The sequence below is a fragment of the Poecilia reticulata genome, chromosome 6 (assembly GCF_904066995.2).
Source record: "Poecilia reticulata chromosome 6, P_reticulata-male-v2, whole genome shotgun sequence".
NCBI lineage: Eukaryota > Metazoa > Chordata > Actinopteri > Cyprinodontiformes > Poeciliidae > Poecilia > Poecilia reticulata.
The window spans coordinates 26,293,303-26,309,191 of record NC_088835.1 but is presented as its reverse complement, the minus strand read 5'-3'; the positions used below and the strand labels follow the sequence as shown (position 1 = coordinate 26,309,191).

The window sequence follows — 15,889 nt, the reverse complement described above, 5'->3', positions numbered from 1 at the left end:
GTTATTTATAAATAAAATTGAATTTATTAGATATAAAGTTCTTGGCATCCTCCAGTACATGGTATCTACGTTTTTAGTAAGTGAGAAAGAAAGAACTGTAGAATCTGATCTATATTTAGATTATTTGGATCCAGCTGGCCTTTTTCAGAAAAAGCTCACTCTGCTTCAGTCTCCTACTACTCCCCAATAACACATCAACTGCTATTAAGTGTATACTCTTTTGCTGTTTGTTTTTCTCTTTATAAAGGTTACATCATGAGTGTCTGGGGTTTTCAATACCAGCCGTATTATCAAAGGCCAGATTTATTTTTCTTGAGAGAGAAAGAAAGGTTCATCCTTCCTGGTAGAGCACAGCACCAAGTGGTGGAAAGATAATCTTCTCAAAGAAGCTGGAAGAAACTCCCTGAGCGTTTCCATAGCATCTCAGGATTTTAAACTGTAGAGACAGTATTATGGAAAATTTTAGTGGTTTTGAAACTGTAAAGCTTTGAAAGTATGACGCTTGACATCAGTATCCAGGCCATGATTGATTGATTAAAAAAGAGAGGAAAAGAGGAATCACATTAAATCAGTATCAGCTTATCAAAGCTTTACAAAAACCAGAAGTCAGAAACCAGCTGCACAAATATGATCTCTACATAGGCCTGTCACGATAACGAATGTAGCTGGACGATTAATTGTCTAAATAATTATTGCGATAAACGATAATATTGTTTCAAGACCTTTTGACACTGATTTAATGGAAATGACTAATAATACATGCAATTTCCTGCCATAGATAGATGCACTTTATTTTCAAAAGAACACGTAACACTGAAACTGATAAACTAAATAAACAAAACAACCAAAAACAAAAATAAAATGGATTCTCAGTCTCCATTAACAAAAAACGTACTTGAATAAAAACTAAACAACATAAAGCCAAAGTGGAAATAAATACTGCATTCAACCAAAAGAGTGCAGATTATGAAGTCTGTATGTATATTGCCCTTCAGTAATCACTAGATTTAAATAGAGAAAATGGGCACATCCCACTACCTATGCAATAGTTCACACTACACCATTTTTTGCCCCTATTTTCCCCTTATGACAATCTTACATCGTTGGCCGATCTAACCGATCATCCTGCAGTGTGTGGTGTGTTACGGTAGATCGTCGTGGCCGCTCCAATCTAAATCAGGGGTTTTCCCCGACTGGGAGCTTAACGCAGCCCGTTGAATGTGACAGGTAGCCAATCAGAAAGCGCGGATTCTCCTTCCCCCCCCCCCCCCCCCCGAGGCGACGATACGTGAAGGTTAAAACTCGCTACATTTACCTCGTTATGTGCGCGAGGTGAAGGAGCGTAAGGCGCGCAGAAGTGTATGGGAAAACATCATCGGCGCGCCGCCCCCTCCAGACGGGGTTTTGGCGCCCCCTCTGGTGCTGCGCCCCTATGCGTTGCATACCCTGCATACCCACTTTTTGCGCCACTGGTGGTATCATTAATGTTTATTCAACAATTCGTGCAAAGAATATAGAAATGACAAGGGGCGGAGTTGGAGCCAAATTGCTACCTCAGTTGATAAACCCAGTACGTTTTCAGCTGTTCTTCGTTAACGTGACATAAATAGGTTATAATGATTTTCATTCAGTCAGGACTTTACGCTGACTCTAGCCACATGCATCACAGGTAGATTCTAGTAAAGCATTGATTAATGCCTGATTTTAAAATTGGTTAACTGGAATTGTAGCCATTATTTTGTGCCCATGTGGCTGGACACCACACCGTTATACCTGGGATTTCTGTCGGCTAATGTGTCTCTCAGGGTTTGAAAATGGGCCGACAACTCGTGTAGTGTGCGCTGGACATTAGACTAAGGAAATGAGGAAGGGAGGGTCAGTGGAGAGCACCGGAGCTGAGCCTTTTTTCATTCAGTGTCATCAAGAGAAAGAAAAAAGGCCGGAAGAGACGATAAAGACGATAACTAAAATGAGGTCTATAGGTTTAATTTATCGTCCGATTAATTGATTTATCGTTTATCGCGACAGGCCTATCTCTCCAAAAACAGTATTATCTAGAAACAGCAAGTGCTTGTATCTTTCCTGAGCTAAAGAAAATAGTCTAACTGTTTACAGTAGGGGTACAGGTTATCGATTAACGAGTTAATCTGAAGTTGCTTAATCTTACAGATTACAAATAAATTAATAAGTAGCCATTTTCTTAAAAGTTTTGCTTGTTTAAAGAGGGACCACCATCTTTCCATATGAGCAAAAATGTTCATAATATTTCAAACTACAACACTAAAAGAAGGTCTAAGACGTAAGATTTTTATTTGTCATCAAGCGGATGTTATTTCATAAATTAGAACTAATTTTAATCTAATAAAACATTAATTGATAACCATAAGTCAATTAATTGTTTCCATCCTTAGTGCACAGGTAATACAAAAAAAATATGAAAAAGACTCCCTAAATACAACATTTATTTACAGCTAACGTTAAAACACAGATTGCAACCCTACAGCATAGACTCAAAAGCCTTAAAAAAAGTTTAAATTTATAAGCTTTTCTAATGCCTAAAATTAGATGTGTACCGATTTATCTGTGCCGATTTCCTTAATTCTGGGATATTGCTGATCGGCCGATATTTAGACATGAAGCCGATCTTATCCACTAATCTTTTCTATCTCAGCAAATGTCTAAATATCCTCTTTTGCTCTGCTGTGAGAGCAAAAGATGACAGACCTGTTGCAGTTCAAAATAGTTACCAACACAACAACTTTCTTGCTATTGTTAGCAACATTTCAGATAAATTAGGCGATTGTGGAATCATTAAATCAGGGTGGATGGTAAAAGGAAGACCTACCTCTTCCCACTGGTGGATGTAGCGAATGAGTCTGGAGAGACGCAGCAGCCGCAGCAGACTGAGGATCTTGGTGAACCGGACGATCCTCAGGGCCCGGGCCGTCTTGTAAAAGTCCGAGTCTATGCGCGTTTCCACGATGAGGAAGATGTAGTCCACAGGTATGGAGGAGACAAAGTCCACAACGAACCAGCTCTTCAGGTACTTGACCTTGATCTGGTGCGGGTCCAGGATGATCTCCGTGTTGTCCTCCTTAACGATGCCGGTGCGAAAGTTGAGAACGAGGTCCAGGAGGAAAAAGGTGTCCGACACAACGTTGAAGACGATCCACGGCGGCGTGTGCTCGTCCTTGAAGAAGGTGATTCCCACGGGGATGATGATGAGGTTTCCCACCATCAGCAGAAGCATGGTCAGGTCCCAGTAAAACCTGCAAACAGCGGTGGAAATAAGACTCATGCCTGGGCCTTGGACGGTCAATTTTCCTGGACTAAAAGATCAATAAACTTTAAATTCTGACAAACATTTAACACCGGAACTGGAAGACATCTGAAATATCCAAAATAAATAAACAAAACAACAAGTAAAATGAATCATGAAGTCCCTGTAAACAGCATTGTTTACAGAAAAATCATAAGTAAAATCCAACAGAATGTTTTTTTTTCTCGTTTTGTTTTCTTACACATGAGTATTTCTTCTGCCAAAGCTTAGAACAAACAAAGGAAAGAAATGCACTGAAGCCATTAATCCCCAGATAACAGAAGCTAAATTTTATTAAACAGCTTTCTACAGTTGTTCAATGAGCAAAATAAATTAATGCTTTCTTTATGCATAAATCATTTCATAAGTCGTCTGTAGTTTAGATGAGCCGAGTGAGTGCAGAGTCATTTGAATGAGTGCAAATTCTGGACAGACGGCAGTGATGAAAATATTAGCAACTGTTTTAGGGGAAATGTTTTTCAATATTTTAATAAATTATTGTGGACATGAACAAATAGAGACAGAAGAATTGTTTTGAATAAGTCCAGTTAACACTTTAACAGCCTGTGAGAGCTGTGAGAGAAATGAGAATGAGGCGCATTTCTGAAGCGATTCTTTCCATGTGTTAACGTAAAAACAACAATAAGAATAAGAATAAGAATAATTTGTGTGAAACCAGCAACAGCCTCCTTCTGAAACTGAAAATCCTGTGAAATAATGTAAAAAAAACTATGAAAACAAATTGATTCAGCATAAAACTGCAAGAAATTGCTGAACTTACAAAAAACCCCAAACAAAACCATCATAATTCAGCATTAAAAAGAAAAACAGTTTTTGTTGGAAATAACATGAGTTACCCATGAGCAAATATAGTTTTTATTAACAGTGTAATTTGTATCTTTAGACCAGAAAAAAATTGAATCAGTTACAGTTAAAAATATCACTAACTTTAATACAGGACACTGAAAATATTGAAATGTATTACATAGCCACACTACAAAAACACAAAATCTCACCAAGTATTTTTGGTTTAGTTTCCAGTGCAAATATCTTAGAAAACGTGAAATTAGACAAAATAACTTAAAAGTAACTTTTACTTGTTTTAAATAAATAATTCCTTAATATTGATGAAAAAATGCTAGTTACATTAGCAGATAAATTAACTTATAACAAGGGAAACATGTCTTGTTATAAATGAAATAATCTGCCAATAGAACTAGTAATTTTCCATCAATATCAAGGAATTATTTACTTAAAACAAGTAAAAGTTACTTTTAAGTTAGTTTGCCAGATTTCAAGTTTACTAAGATATTTGTGCTGGAAACTAAACCAAAAATACTTGGTGAGATTTTGTTTTTGCAGTGCATCTTTTATTCTATATTACCGTCAAATTAAAGTTTGGACATTATTCTAATATTTACTTTGCATCTAAACTCACAGGAACAATCAAGTCTTTATGAGAAAAGGGAGCTTGAACATGTCAAGCTTTTTTTTTTTACAGGCCTGGTTTTGCATGAGATCGCAGGTCTGGTCCATTTCTGAGACCTAATTAACCTGTAATCAATCCAGCTGGAGTTCTGGCACACCTAAATGTTCAGGACAAACCTCGGCGTGAAGAGACGGACCGGCCAGGACGCACGCATCGCATCGAGACACCCACCGACTGCAAAATACGCCGTCAGCACCGCAGTGGGTTCGTGGGAAAATGGGGTGGGAATGTGAGAAGTCCGAGTTGGACCTGCTGCTCTACATTAAACAAGTCAAACTCCAGCAAAAAGGCACTAAAAATGTAGCATTTTGAGGTTATGGAAGAAGGTACAAAACAAAGCAGGTAGAGAAGAGATGCAGATGAAAATATGCATCAAAAAGTCTTAATGATCTATTGTGTTTTAGAGAGAAGTTGTCTGTTTATCCAGTATTTGTTTGCAAATTCACTCATTTATCTATGGTTCTGTGATAACACAGATACTCATAGAAAAACAACTAAGATTAAAAACAATTTGTGTTTTATTTCCTGATGATCGGGATCTGAATTCTGATCTAAATCACAAATTTTATTAATAATTGCCTTCAGCACTTCATAGTTAATCAAAGACAAACCAAACACTTACACAACAACTCGGTGAATGTATTGTTTTATATCGAAAGAATAAAAAATTATCATGAGAATAACATTTTGGCCATTATACAAACCTATAATGGCTCAAATTAGCAGCTTGAGGCCTTCAGAAAGACGATTTGTGGATCTGGTACAAAATTTAAAGAATTTAAAATCAGCCCTTGTACTGAAGACATTCTTCAGACGAAGGGCTTTCAGAACGTGCCAACATGCTGCAGCGCTGCCAGTTTACCCAGACAAGCAGACCATAATAATAGTCGACCATAATAATAGTCTGCAAAGAAACAAAGCTGTCAACTCAGGAACTACAGCAAGTGCAGGACAATCAGAACGAGACTGAATAACTTTAACGTCAATGTTCTACAAAAACCAGAACTTATAGGACAGATATGTTTGGACGGATAGTTTAGGGTAGAACCTCATAAATCAAATGCAGCATTCCAGCAAAAGAAACACATAAATGTTTAAAGCAACAGGGTGGAAGTGCAAAGATGAGCTAAAGGAAAAGGTGAGCTAAAGCTGAAGCAGATCTGAAACCTGCAACTTGGCAACGACCCAAAAACACAACATCAAATTCAGCAAGAATTTAGAAATGGAAAGTTCTGGGTCAGAAGAATCGGAACTGGGTCACTTCAGGCTGCAGTGTGAACACATAAGAACTTTATACAACACAGGAAGATGCTCATATAACATGGGGAAAAAAAAATCAAAGTTTTTATCGCTTTATGGAGTAACATTTTGACCTTACATAGAAATTTCAGCTCGGCGCTAAAGAACAGGGTCAGCCATGATACAAAGTTGATGGGGTTACGGCCTTCGCTTAAGGGTCCCGCTGCGGCAGCTTAGCAACGGTTGAACGTGAATCCCTGACCTGCTGGTCGGTCACAAAGAGCCTCCGTCATTAAGCCTCCACTGCAAGCAGAGGAGAGAACAGCTTCAACTTCTTTATCTTGAATTTAATTATTTAGAACCTGCACGAAAAGTAGGAACCAACAATGGGGATGGAGACCATTTGTCCTAATCAGCTTTCTGTTGTTCTCTGCCAAACAAAGCATTTGCATTCCTCCCCACATCTGGCCCGTTGTCTCCGCGCTGACACACTGGTCCTAATTGCACGTCCCCACTCTGGCTAAATCCACCGTTATCTCCTGGGAATCCATGTCATCTCCAGAAGTCAGCTCCCATCAGCCAGATGTTAAGTAGTTAGCATTACAGCTCAGCCCCGCGTCACAGAACAGCTGGATGAAGAATAAATAAATTAATAAAAATAAAGGTCTGAAGTGGACCGTGCATTACTTGTTGGCGCACCGGCTCCCAGCATGCAACACAACGGCGTGGGGAGAAACGTTCTGGTGCGAGGACGTTCAGTTAAAACACCTCTTACAGCTGAGGGTTGTTCGAGGAACCTGGCAAGATCTGGGTTAGCGTGCGGCTACGTTAAGACAGCACAAAGTCAGGGGAGTTACAGGCAAAGTGAACACAACAAGGCTTAAAATGGTGAAAGGAGCTTAGATCAATCAGGACAGCTGAAAAAAAAGGGATCACATTTGTACTAGAGATACTTATCTCCGACTGGCAGATCGCAGCTGAAGCAGAACAGCCTGCATGCAGCTCAGTGGCTTAACACACACCTGTACCGCGGCTCAGGCCCTCCAGCAATCATATTAAACATATTTGCACAGCGTGCCAGTTCAGTTTGTCTGCTCCTGCGTCCGCAAACAGCGTTTAGTTCTCTAGTGTACAAGACAAAAAGATACAAGACCACAACATCCACTGCTGGGGAAAAAGTATCTTTACATTTTATTCTTTACTTTTTGTGACACTAACAAGTTGGAAAAGTAGCAGAGCCATTAGTAGATAATTTATCTTATAACAAGACATTTTGCCATGTTATAAGTTAATCTGCTAGTGTATCTAGCACCTTTACATCATTATTAAGGAGTTATTTACATAAAAAGCCTCTATATCTTGTCGAAAAGGTCCTTGTAAGTTAGTTCTGACTTATTTTAAGTTTACTAAGATATTAGCAGTAGAAACTAAAAATACTTGCTGAGATTTTGTGTTTTTGCAGGAGAAGCCCAGCCTGACAGAACTACTCCAAGACTTCATCAATACCTCATCAATAAGGTTACAAAATATCCAAATCAGCATCTAGAGTTCAGCAGGTCAGACTTAACTCAGGTAAAGTCAGCAAACATCGCGGCTTTCTGCTGATGCAGATTAAACATGGCTGCATATATGAGATGTGTATGTTTTGTTTTGGGTTGTTTTGCTACAGATGGATGCAGCTGCATGACAAACAGGATTCAGGACAGTAAGCAGCAGTAGACTGCATAATAATAACAGGTATAATTTAGAAAGAGTAGAAATAAGATGTGTAGACATGTATAATGTGGGATATTTGTGGTAAGGATTTAATAAGTTTTGTTTTCTTCCTGCACTTTTTCAAACTGGATATGAAAGTTTTGGTTTTTTATGTTTGATTGCTGTTATGATTTTTTTGGTTGTTGTTGTTTTAGTTGTTTTCTTCTTAATCAAACACGGAGAACCAACATTTACCTGCATATGTTTATTACTTTTATAAACTGTGGAGCAATTATACCAACATTTAGCTTTATACTTTAATATCGGAGCGAGACCAAGAGAAACTCCTGTTAGTTTATTAGTTAACAACCCAGAACAAGAATCAAACATGGAGAACCAACATTTAGCTTTATACAAACCCAGAACGACAGGAACCAACATCTAGTTTTAAACCTCACTAATCCAGAACGTGAAAGTTTTCTGCTTTACTACCTGAATGACTGACAGCAACACGTGAAACCACGAATCCCTCAGAAAAACCTGAAGGATGAAGTCTGGCGCTTCATTCGTGACCTTCGGCTCAGACCATGGCTCTAGGATTTTAGGGTTTTTCATTGCAGTTTAGTTTTATTTTGCTGTAACTTTTGTTTGTCTAATTCAGTCAGTTTTAATTAGGTATTATCAATTAAATATTGTTTGGTTTTAGTTCAGTTTTTATTAGTTATTGTTGTAGTTTTAGCTTTTTCAAAATGTTCTTAATTTCCAAAAGGTCCAAGTATTTATATTGTGATTAATTGCGGTTATGTTTACATCAATTAAGTAATAATCAACAGAAGATATTATTTTCAAAAGATTTATTCAGTTATTCTTGAAAAACCGACTGACTGGTTTTCTCATTTTGCAGACTGGCATAATGTGGCGCGCCGTAATTTGCTGTTAGCTTACGTAAACTGATTGTGTGTGGGGGGGGAATCGAGTGTGAAAGGCTAACAAATAGATTTATAGGAACGAAAACAAAGCATATTGTATCTATAATATGTTCAGTATGTTTTAGTTAGTTTTATAAACAGACTACATAGTTCCAGTTATAGTTTTTTCCCGTTAATCAAGATCTTTTCAATGTCAGTTTTTGTTAATTCATTAGTTTTAGTTATCTGTACTAACTTGGCTCAAACACAACTGGACAATGCTACAGGACAAACCAAACCAGGATGTCCACCTCTGAATGGCTCAAACAAAACATACTGAGGCCTTCTGAGTGGCCTAGTCAAAGGTTGTGCTTAAATCTAACCAAGATACTCAGTCCAATCAGTTTTGCAAACCAGAGTGAACCAAACTTATTCCACTGGGATGTAGAAGACTCACTGTAGCTGCTGCCGCCAAATTAATTAGGTTTAGGGATGAAATACTTTTTATCACAGGGTGAGTTTGTGCATAGTTTATACAGAACCTTTAAATAGGGCTAAACAATAAATCAATAACAATATTTACATCCCGATAAACACGGGATCAATATTAGTAGATAATACATCTGACAGAATATTCACTGAACTCTGAGCCAGAACCGTACAGCATTCTGGGAGATGTAGGCAGAGGAAATGCTTTAGCTGCTCAACCTCTCACAGCTAGCTAAGCAAAGTTGGTGGAATCAAGTATTTGGTTACCTAGCAACAACCTGCTGAGTAACTAGTGGTTACTTAGCAACAACCTGCTGAGTCACTTGCACAGCAGCAGTTTCATGTTTTGCCTCGTAACTGTTTAAAAACAACATCATGGAGTAAAAACTGTGGATAAAACAGGAAAGGTCACATCACCAGGTTGGCAATATTTCAGATTTTTAAAACAAAAACCTAATCAATACTTATCAATATCGACTTATGTGAAACGTTTACATAGTGGTAAGTTTTTCAGTCATATTGTTTGTCCAGTTCTGTCTTTAAAATGTGACGTTCTGAAGCATTTTTGATAAAAGAAAGTAAAAACATAAGAAATGTGTAGAGCGGGGAGGTTTGTCTTCAGAGCAGCGCTGTGTTTATTCCACCGTGTTGAGCTGACTCAGTCTGTGTTCGCTGCTCTTCTCATATTTTCCCACAAATGAAGACAAATGTCTGCAGCAGCAGCAGAACTTCCAATGCTCACACTGATAAAAGCCAAAGAAAAGAAAAACAAAATCCAGCCATAATCTTCAGAGCTGCAACTTAAAAAGGCTGAAAAGAATTTGATCTAATGAAAATAAATAAAAAAAAAAAAAACCCATCCTGATGCAAAATGTGACCCAAAGAGACCCTGAAGTAACAACACCTCACAGCACAAGTTCAGAGTTAACAGCTGGACGGCCTGATTCCTCACCACTACATTCCCATTTCAATCTCTCTAGTTTTTATTCTGCATCGTCTGTCTGTCTGTCTGTCTGTCTGTCTGTCTGTCTGTGGTGTGTCCCCTCCCGGTCCACGCCGACTCCGCTCCATTAGACTAATTGTGCCGTAATAATCTCCACTGATGTGTGCTTCTAATATCTTGAATGGTCATGTTACCCTATTTTGATTACCCCATTTCCAAGCGGCCGCTATGCTTTCTGTAATCCACCGCTTGAAAACAGAAAAAAAAAAATGCAATTCAGATGAGTGCAAAAAAAAAAAAAAAAAAAAAAACCTGCAGTGACACACATCAGCGTACAATATGATGACAGTGAACCTCAAGGTTAAATGTCATGAAAATCCCTTGATGGTGGTGATACACATCCGGTCGAGCGGGAAACGCTGCAGCGCGGCTGGGAAAATTAGGGAATTATGAAGGATGAGTGTAATGAAGGCATAAAAAAGCTGATAAGAAAATTGGTGGGTTGGATAGCTGCAGAGCTCCGGTGCACATGCACGCCCACACATCTCCAGGCTGGACACAAGAAGAGCTTACGCCCTGTTTATGTGCTTTAAAAGCGGCACAGTGACCGGCAGAATTTAAGAGGATTTTGTTTGCGGTGGAAGTCCTTTTTGTTACACCAAATGTTTGCTGGTAATAATTGCTCTCGCATGGCTTCGCAGCTTCAATGGAAATTTGTCTTTGGTTCAAATCTTTCTGCATGTTTGGGTTCTCTCAGGGTACTCCGACTTCCTCCCACATGCCTGCTGCAAAAGATAGTTATTGATGAATCAATGATTAATTAATTAATCCGATAAAAAAAAAAAATATTGGCCAATTCTGCAGATTTTCATTCAACTCTTTTTCAAACAGTGTACAAATAAACAAAATATTCAATTCTTTTTTTGAAAAAGAAAATAAACGCTGGATTATTTGTAGCAAAAGATGAATCTGCAGCAAAATAAATAAATAGAAATTACGTCTAACATCAACATCTTAACATCAATACAGTGCAATCTGTTTATTAGTTTTTGGATTAATTGATAAAATTGTAAAACAATTTCACAGAATTTGGACCAGGTGAAGCTAAAACTGCCACTTGAGGAGTTTCAGACATATTTACAGACAAAATAGATTTTTTTTCCATCAAACGCAAAAAAATAATTATATTTTTTGTACAATTTTGCTTAATTACCTCTCTGAGTTAGTTGTTCTTTCATTAATTTCCCGTTTTATGAGTCCGGTTAACAATTAATTATTACTAAATTAGCTGTTGATTACTTTAACAGTCGATTCATCGCCAATCATTAAATTAGTCCGAAAACATTTACGATTCTACAGGAGTTTTTGCTCCTGATCGTGTTCTGTTATTAAAACAGATTTAAAGTGTTTTTAATGACCAGTCTAACTCTTTGACTGAATCAACGCAGCCTATAAATTAATCTTCTGTGGTGATAATTACCTAAAATCACTGTACGGGTGGATTATCCAGAAGCCTGCGGACTTCACGCGTTCTCTCTCATGCTCCACGGCCCTCTCGCTGCCCAGCATCCGCAGGGAAAACTTGTTGACTCCCGGCTGGAGCATTGCCCCGAACTGTCGGTGCATGAAGCCGGCCTGGTACAGTCGGTCATCTTCGGGTATGATCTGGTCCGCGCCCTCCAACTTGATGAAAGTTGACTGGTCGAACACGGGCGGCTGCCCGGGTGCACCGACCTGCAGCCCGCCCGCCGCCCGGTCCTGGGCCCCCGGCTCCCCGGGTGAACTCTCGCTGGCCCCGGCGTCCGTCTCCGGCAGGAGGCACCGCTGCTCCGCTGGATCCGAGCCCGCAGGATGCCTCCCGGTGATGGAAGAGATGCTGCTCCGGAAAAAGCGGCAGTCCCCGTTCAAGTTGGTCTTCAGCACGGAAACGTCCCTGTCCAAGTCTTCGCTCCTGGCCTCCTCGACGCTCCTGCAACTGCTTGCGGGAGACAGAGAGGACAAATGTTTTAGCCGAATACTTTTTCTCCTGGTGTCCTTGTCGCCGCTGTCTCCTTCACTGTCAGTCACTGTGGGTTTTTGCACAATGTTTTGCGGCAAGCTGTAGAGCCGTTTGCGCATGGAAGACTGGAACCTTTCCATTTTTATTTATTAAAAAAAAGAAGAAGAGGAGGAGGAAGAAGAAGCGGGTGCTCTCTAAGGACAACCCCAGAAAACAGAGGGATAAATCATGGATCTCACACAGTTGGGCTCCCGCTGGAGGCAAAGCAGCAACAGCGCATCCGCAGGATGGGTCGTATCTTCTCTGACACTTGGGACGTGCCGCTCTCCTCCGGCTCAAACATTGACATGAGTCGACGGTATGCAGCCGCTTCAGTCAACACGCACATACCGGGCTGGAAAAAACACGAGAAACGCCAGAAAATCCAGGTGGGCTGAGCGAGACAGAGCGAGCGCGGCCGGGAGCGCATCAGGATGCAGCATGCTGAGCGTCGGACGTGCCGGAGTCGGAGGATAATGCTGCTGCTGATGCTGCTGCCGCTGCTGAGGTCCTCAATGACAAAGCAGCATCTCCACCTCTCCGAAATACCCGAGCTCCCTCTCAGTGCAAGGTGAGCACGCACACGCACGCACGCAGCTGGCACAGACATCCACAGCGCGTCGACATCGCTGATCCTCCCCGAAAAGCCTCCTGCTTTCCAATAACGCGAATATCGATGGAGCTGATCTATCGGGTTGCCATTGGAGACGGGATGCGCCCACCCCACCCAGCCAGGACAACTGGAGGGAAATATTCACAGAGTTGGGAAGTAACTCGTTACATTTACTCAGTTACATTTACTTGAGTAACTTTTTTGAAAACATGTACTTTTTATTTTTACTTGAGTAATTTTATTAGGAAGTATTTATGCTTTTAATTGAGTAAAATGTCTGTTTTTACCACTGAATAAAAAACAAACGTTTTAACCAAAAATTCACCAGACAGACACACACTCGACGTTTTTGTTAAAGTTTCATAAGTTTCATGTTAAAATAAACTGATTTAGAAACATTTTCTTTAGCCTGATTTTGTATTTTTTTGTTATTTTCATGAATTATTGTCACTTTGATCGTTAAAATTTCCATTTAGCTTTATATTATTGTCCCTTTGATGATATAATTTTTAAATGACTGATCATTTGATCAGTTACTCGGTACTTGAGTAGATTTCTTTACTCCTCCTTGAGTAATTTCTGGGACGGATACATTTTACTTTTACTTGAGCAAAAATATGAAGTAGTGCTACTTTCGCAATTTTTTTGTAATCCGCCACCTCTTTTGGAAAACCTTCCTTGGAGTTCAGGGTTCACTTGGAAATGTAATTTCTATCTCTACCAACTAAACAACTGGCACAAACACTGAAATCTAATACAATTTAAATCTGAATTTGAGTTTTAAGAAGTTTAATATTAATGATAAATCTGAGTTTTTATGTCAAGCCTGTCAAAAACAACAATTTGTGTTTCTTTCTGCTTGATTCTTATAACTCCTTTTCTGCAGGGGATGATAAAAAGCATTATTCATTTTACTTGCTCACCACATTCTGACCTACAAGCTAAATGTAAAGATAAAAACGATAGGTTGTTTAGAGTTGCTTAGTGTTTAATTATTATTGTAGTTTCATTATTATTGTGTTCCTTAGTTTCTCATTTTGATTACATCACTTTTATTTCTATTTTACTTTAGTTCAGTCCTTTCTCAGTTATTCTAATTTATGTTTATTTATTCCTTGTATTTAGTTAGAAGTTCCTCCTGTTAAATTAGATTCTGTTCTCCCCGTCAAGCTTCTTGTTTGTTTCTGATGTTTTTTGTTCTCCTCTGGTTCCCTGTTCTCCCATTGCTTTGTGTAAATCTTAGTTCATTTTCTCTTTTGTCACTGAATTGGCTCTAAATTATGGAATGACTTGCCGTTGCAGGTCAGAGAGGCCCCTTCACTGTCCACTTTTGAAGTTCGTCTTAAAACACATTTATTTTATTTGGCTTTCAACACCAGCAGGATCTAGTTTTAAATTGTATGTGTTTGTTTTTAAACTGTAAGCTTTTATTTATTTTTTTTATTATGTTGTGTTTTAATGTACAGCACTTTGTATCAGCTGTGGTTGTTTTAAAGTGCTTTATAAATAAAGTTGGTTTGGTTTGGATCTTCAAATCTACTCTCTGCTTCAGCATCTCAGCTTTTGGGTTCTCTTCAAACAGAATATCATGACAGGTAGGCAGAAATAATCAATAATTACTCCATGATCCTCAGCAGGGATTTCATTTTAGATATAAAGTCCATTTGTTTTATAACCTAATTCTGAGTTAGATTTCTCTAAATCTTCATTCCCGTAGCCTACCTGCTATGGCCTTTGGTGTTTACGGTGCAGTTTGTTTCCTAATGTCCTCTAACAAACCTCTGGATATTGGACACGGCTGTGAATTTTTTTTTATCCCGATCGTTTGTCTGTAGGTGCCACATTTTAACACCTGTGCTCTATCTGCTAATAAAATACAGCACCATGACAAAACTTATGGCTTTTATTTCTGGTATGACATCCAGAAATAAATGGTCTCCATCTGGCCACCTCTGTGACATCACTCTGAAAGAGACATCAAAATGATTAAGGTTTCATTTTCTCCTCCGTAAGTTAAACCCTTTATTGGTCTTCTCTGTAAATAACTTAGTAAATGTTTAAACAAAATGAAAAAGGATTGTTTTGTGTATTTTGATCCGTCCATGCTGGATATTTCGTTTGATTTCCACACAAATCTGTTGTTACACTTTGTTGGTCCTCATCAGTCTGAGCTCCTGACAGCTGTAATTCCACCAGGATGTCACTAGATGGCGCCATTCTCCACGTGTTTTCACATTAGAGCTGCAGGAAAACAGTTTCGCCAATGGAGGAAATTATACAAACCAGATTTTAGTTTCATATTTCACTTATCGGCAAGCCAATTTGATAAAAACTAAATATTTAACATCCCAAATATCTAGTTAGTAAGTTAAATATTTACTTTGAAAGTAAATATTTAGTTTAAAAAATTAATGTTTTGCTTGAAATGAAATGTTTACTTTGGGGGGGAAAAAACTTAATTTGGAGTCAAAATATTTAGTTTGAAAACTAAAATAAGTTTCAAATTAAATATTTAGTTAGAAAGCTAAGCATTAAGTTCAGCTGTCTAAATATTAATTTTGCAAATAAATATTTATACTAAAAACTATTTTCTGCACTAAACTTTCATTAAGTTTACCTCTCTAAATATTCACGTTCAAAATGAATGAATATTTTGAAAATGAATATTCAAAATATTCCTTTTGAATATTCATTCAAAATATTGAATGAATATTCAATTCATTCAATATTCAACTAGTTTAATTAAACTAATTATAATTTAAACTAGTTTAAATTAGTTTAAACTAGTTTAGTTTAAACTAAACTCAATTTAGTTTAGTTTTAAAATAAATTTAGTTTAAAACAAATTTAGTTTTAAACTAAATTAGTTCAAACTAAATTTTAAACAAATTTAGTTTAGTTTAATTTTAAACTAAATTAGCATATTTGCATATTTGCTAATTTAGTTTAAAAAAATATTTAACTCCAAATTAAATATTTCTTTTGGAACAATTTAGTTTGAAAACTAAATATTTGGCTTTCTAACAAAAAAATTTAATTTTAAAGCTAAATATTTAGCTTGCAAACTAAGCATTTAGCTGCAATTTAAATATTTATTTTGGAACTAAATATTTAGCTTTTGAAAGGTAAGTTGGAAACTAAATATTTACCTGCATT

General features: G+C 38.0%; 1 protein-coding gene across 1 annotated transcript in view; it reads right to left on the bottom strand.

Moving 5' to 3' along the window:
• Nucleotides 1-12,899, bottom strand: part of hcn4l (hyperpolarization activated cyclic nucleotide-gated potassium channel 4l) — a 28,822-nt gene extending 15,923 nt beyond the window's left edge. Inside the window, exons 1-2 of the mRNA XM_017305094.2 lie at nt 11,563-12,899; nt 2,846-3,269 (exon numbers count right to left, since the gene is read on the bottom strand). Of these exons, the coding sequence (XP_017160583.1) occupies nt 2,846-3,269; nt 11,563-12,221 (1,083 nt within the window). The 5' untranslated portion in view covers nt 12,222-12,899. The remainder of the gene's footprint in view (nt 1-2,845; nt 3,270-11,562) is intronic.
• Between the last annotated feature and the right edge of the window lie 2,990 nt (nt 12,900-15,889).